The 4,278-nt window shown below is 38.4% G+C and overlaps 1 protein-coding gene across 5 annotated transcripts in view; it reads right to left on the minus strand.

The window, feature by feature from the left end:
- Fgd4 (FYVE, RhoGEF and PH domain containing 4) overlaps nucleotides 1-4,278 on the minus strand; it is a 175,418-nt gene that overhangs the window by 141,504 nt on the left and 29,636 nt on the right. The window contains exon 1 of one of the 5 annotated variants that reach the window (XM_031363216.1): nucleotides 375-622. The exons of the other annotated variants lie outside the window; for them this stretch is intronic. Within the exon in view, the coding sequence (XP_031219076.1) occupies nucleotides 375-384 (10 nt within the window). The 5' untranslated portion in view covers nucleotides 385-622. Of the gene's footprint in view, nucleotides 1-374; nucleotides 623-4,278 lie in introns of those variants that run through there. 5 annotated transcript variants of the gene reach the window in all.

The following is a 4,278-nucleotide window of genomic DNA, read 5'->3' on the forward strand; positions in this document are numbered from 1 at the left end:
GGAGGGGAGGAGGAGGAGGAGGAGGGGGAGGAGGAGGAAGAGATCAGATAGACTCCAGTCTTTTTAACTCATATATATGGCTGTTGGGAAACACTGTTTACTATAAGCCAAAGAGAAAACTGCTGTCCTTTTATTAGATCTTGGGTAATGAAAATAAGAAATAACACATATTAAAAAAAAAACAAAAAACAAAAACCTTGCAGCATAGAACCTGATGAAGATTCACAGTAACTTTCACTCACAGTAGGAATGTTTATGATCAACTAATACTGAATGAAACCACATGCTGACAACTCAATCTATATAACCCCACAATTCTGTTGTTCTGTCCTGAGATAGTTCAGAAACTGTGGTCATAAAATGGCAGTACTCACCGCACCCCATAAAAGATTCCTTTCAAATGACAGCTAGCAGCACCTGTTTCTCTTCCAATCAAGTTATCCCTTGTCTCTTGAGGAAAGGGAATTGCACTGGCCATTCGGAGGTAAATTTTCGATCAGTCTACAGTCTTAGATAGCAGGCCTACATTTTATGTTGGATGTGACAAATACATAAATAACAGGAACTACAGAGTTGTTTCATAACTGGCCAAGTTGTGAAGTCACCCTAAAGGAGGACACAATAGATTTCAAAATCCCAAGAGAGTATTTCAACATGTGGTCAGAAGGAGAGAACACTGTGGGTGGGGTAGGAAGGGTGATGCTGGCTAATGCGACTTAACTAAAGCATAGTCATTAGGTTTACAACAAAGACACTATTCCTGTTAGGTATAAAGATTATTGGTTAAAATGAATATTTTGGTTACTTTTAACACAGGCTTCTTAGAATACCCAGGTACTAATCACATGTACACTCAACTTTTACATAAGAATCTAAATCCTAATTTCCCTTTCTTTGTAATATTTTTATGTTATAGTCAGACTCAAGCTATAATACATAGGCTCAGTTTGGTTTCACAATCTTTTCAATAAATTACTGTACTTCTGAAAAAGGACCAAGATAAAAATTACACACTACCTTTGAGTACTTGAGGGATTTTGGTGAGTACAGTAAAATGAACACTTAAAACAACTTATGGACCAGCGAGCGGGGCACAGAGGAGACCAGCTGGGGAAATACACCCAAACTCAGTTGGGGCCTTTTAGAAAATTCCTGTTGTATTAAGGTGCCTCAGATACTACACATTACATCAAGGAGAGCTGATGTATGAGCTGTATGCCCTTCAAGGTTCTCACACATTCTCTCACTGCAATTGTCTGTGACAATGTGAATAGTGAGAGATATATTTATTAAGCATCCCCTCATTCGGTGTAATGCTTCCAAAAGGTGAAGATTTTGAGAGCTAATAATGTACCTACAACAATCATGTGTTGCCAGTGAACACTTAAAATCATGAGCTTTACAAGCTGCTCTCTGTGAGGTGATGGTATAGCAAACTCTCATCCCGTCCGCCTCAGGGCCTGATGCTTTCTAAACTTAAACCCACTCAAGCCCCCAACCTTATCCAAGTTTATGACCTGCTGGTGTAGGAGAAGAGCAATGTGCTCAGTCACGTGTCTGCGACATGTCTACATTTCTGGATCCCTCTCTGTACCTGAGGCATTTGGCAGGAAACTTTAGAATGACCATATGCCAGCACACACTGGGCTAAACTGACACTTGTCTTGCCTTGCTGTTATGTCCCAAGGAGAAGGATTTTTTTATTAAAGAATTATTATTTATTTTATGTATGTGAGTACACTGTAGCTGTACTCGCCATCAGATCCCATTACAGATGGTTGTGAACCACCATGTGGTTGCTGGGAAATAAACTCAAGACCTCTGGAAGAGCAGTCGGTGCTGTTAAGTGCTGAGCCATCTCTCCAGCCCTCGCTGAGAGGTCTTATCAGGCCCATTTCACAGTAAGGGAAATGGGCCACCCACAGATGGTTCCTGACCAAACACTCTACAGTTCTGTTTTTCTTGCTGTGCTGTTGAGGCCTGACAAACTGCTTTAGAAAGCATGGGATCCTCTTCATAACTTAATTCCTTAACACTTCATAGTTAATCTACTTGTAAATGTTAAGTTTCACACCTAGCCCAGGGAAATGGGAGCATCTTCTAGCATTTTGATGCCCAGTATCCACCTAGTGAGTTGCCTTGATCTTAATTAGCTGGTTTACTATGAGAAAAATGAGAAGAGAATTGTCACTTCCTTCATTTTGACCCAGAAATAGCTTCAGGCTTAAGGCTTGCTTGCACTTCCTCTGTGGTGGTAAGCTGCCCCTGGGTGGTCAGTCACCAGAGCAAGCCACACAAAGCACAGAGTATTTAAAACACTCCAAATTGACTTCCTTTCATCCTAAAAGCTACCTCCTCCTTTTTAGCCCATCTCCTATATATGCTATAAGACTGTAACTGCTTCAGTAAGTAAAGAAAAAAACTTATTTATTTTGGGGTTTTGAACCAAGTATTTCACTCCCCATTAAAATATAGGACACACTCAAAATTGTAATGGTTGAAAATATTTTAATTTCATTTTTGACAATACAAAAATCTTGTATCTTGTAAACATATCCTTCCCATTCCTCATCTACCTAGCTCCTTTCTACTTACATGTCTTAGGATTTACATCTTGTGTTCGTGATTACATCAGTCACACATCTTATGAACAGTTTCACAGGATGCTTTCTCTCATCTTCAAGTCCTTAAAATCTGTGTGAAACTTTTTCTTTTCAATATTCCCTGAACTTAGATATTGATATGTTGTTAGGGATAGACATTTAACACTCATTTATTCTCAGCATTTTGACCAGTTATAAGTCTCTGTATTAATTGTCACCCACTAAAAATGGCAATACTTAGAAAAGAATATGTGTTAAGTACATTTGTCTTCTTTAATTTTACTGGAAAAGACCATTTCTTCTTGGCTTACAAATTCTAGGTTATGTGAGTACCAGCACATGTGTCATCTGTCACTGTAAAGAGGGTGACTAACAGGGTACATAAGTGTTCCTCCTGTGCTGCCTGTGCTGCTGTGTGTCTTGGATGTATAATAAGGCAGTCACCGAAGACTTGAAGCACACATGCAACTAAAGAGCTGATGCAAATATTACTTTATTGCATTGAAATCTAACATTTGAATTACCATCTGAGTGGTGAACAAGACTGATTTGTCTAATGACAAGATCTGTCTTTTTTTAACTTTTTAATTAGAAATACTTAATAGGCTAAAAGGATGCTACAAGAACAGTGTAGAGAGATTCACTTAGTTTTCTCTTATGATTATATCTTATATAACCATAGTACAATATCAATATCAAAAGTAGCCCTGGCATAGGTACAACACACTTGGCCAGTCTATCACTTATGTGGATTTTTAGCCAAAATAATCAATATACAGAGTGATAGCATTTCCACAAAGAACTCCTCTTGTATCCTACCTTCTCTTAGGCCAGCATCCTTTGTCGCAGAATCTCTGACTCCTGGCGATCACTAATCTGTTGTCTGTCCCTATCATTTTGTTATTTACAGACTGTTCCATAATTAGAATCACATGTGAACTTTGAGAATACCAAAAGCATGAGACTGCTATGTTTCTTCTTACATAGGATTCTATTGTATGGCTCTGTCACCAGTGACTTAATCAACTATATTCCAAAGAAAATATGATTGTCCACAGTCTTTGGCTATTGCAAATCATTAGTTTGCCCATTTACACATGAGGGTTTTCATACATGTACCTAACTAGCTTTGTATGTTATCTGCTATCCTTTTGAGTAAACTAATGTTTTTATGTTGTTTGGCCATTTTCCATTTTAATTTTTTTAATTTATACTTTTATTTTAATGCCAGGGAATTAATCCCAAACCTCACATATGCTAAGAGTGAACTCTTTCACCAAGCTATAGTCTTATCAAAGTATAATTTAGATGATTCAATTCACTATATATTTTCTTTTATAGATTATGCTTTTGATATTTCAGCTTAAGGACTTTTTTCTAAGCCACAGGTAAAAATATTTAGAAATATGTCTTCTTCTATTTAATCTTATGTTTTACCTGAAGATATATATGTGGGAGGGTGCAAACTCCCCTGGGACTGGAATTACAGACAGTTCTGAGCTGCCATGTCGGTGTTGGAGAGTGAAGCCATGTCCTGTGGAAGAACAGCCTGTGTTTTTAACTGCTGAGCTAGCACCCCCTACCATGTCTGCTTTTAAAAGTTTACGGTTTCCAGCCGGGCGGTGGTGGCGCACGCCTTTAATCCCAGCACTTGGGAGGCAGAGGCAGGTGGATT

Source organism: Mastomys coucha, unplaced genomic scaffold, assembly GCF_008632895.1.
Source record: "Mastomys coucha isolate ucsf_1 unplaced genomic scaffold, UCSF_Mcou_1 pScaffold12, whole genome shotgun sequence".
Lineage (NCBI taxonomy): Eukaryota > Metazoa > Chordata > Mammalia > Rodentia > Muridae > Mastomys > Mastomys coucha.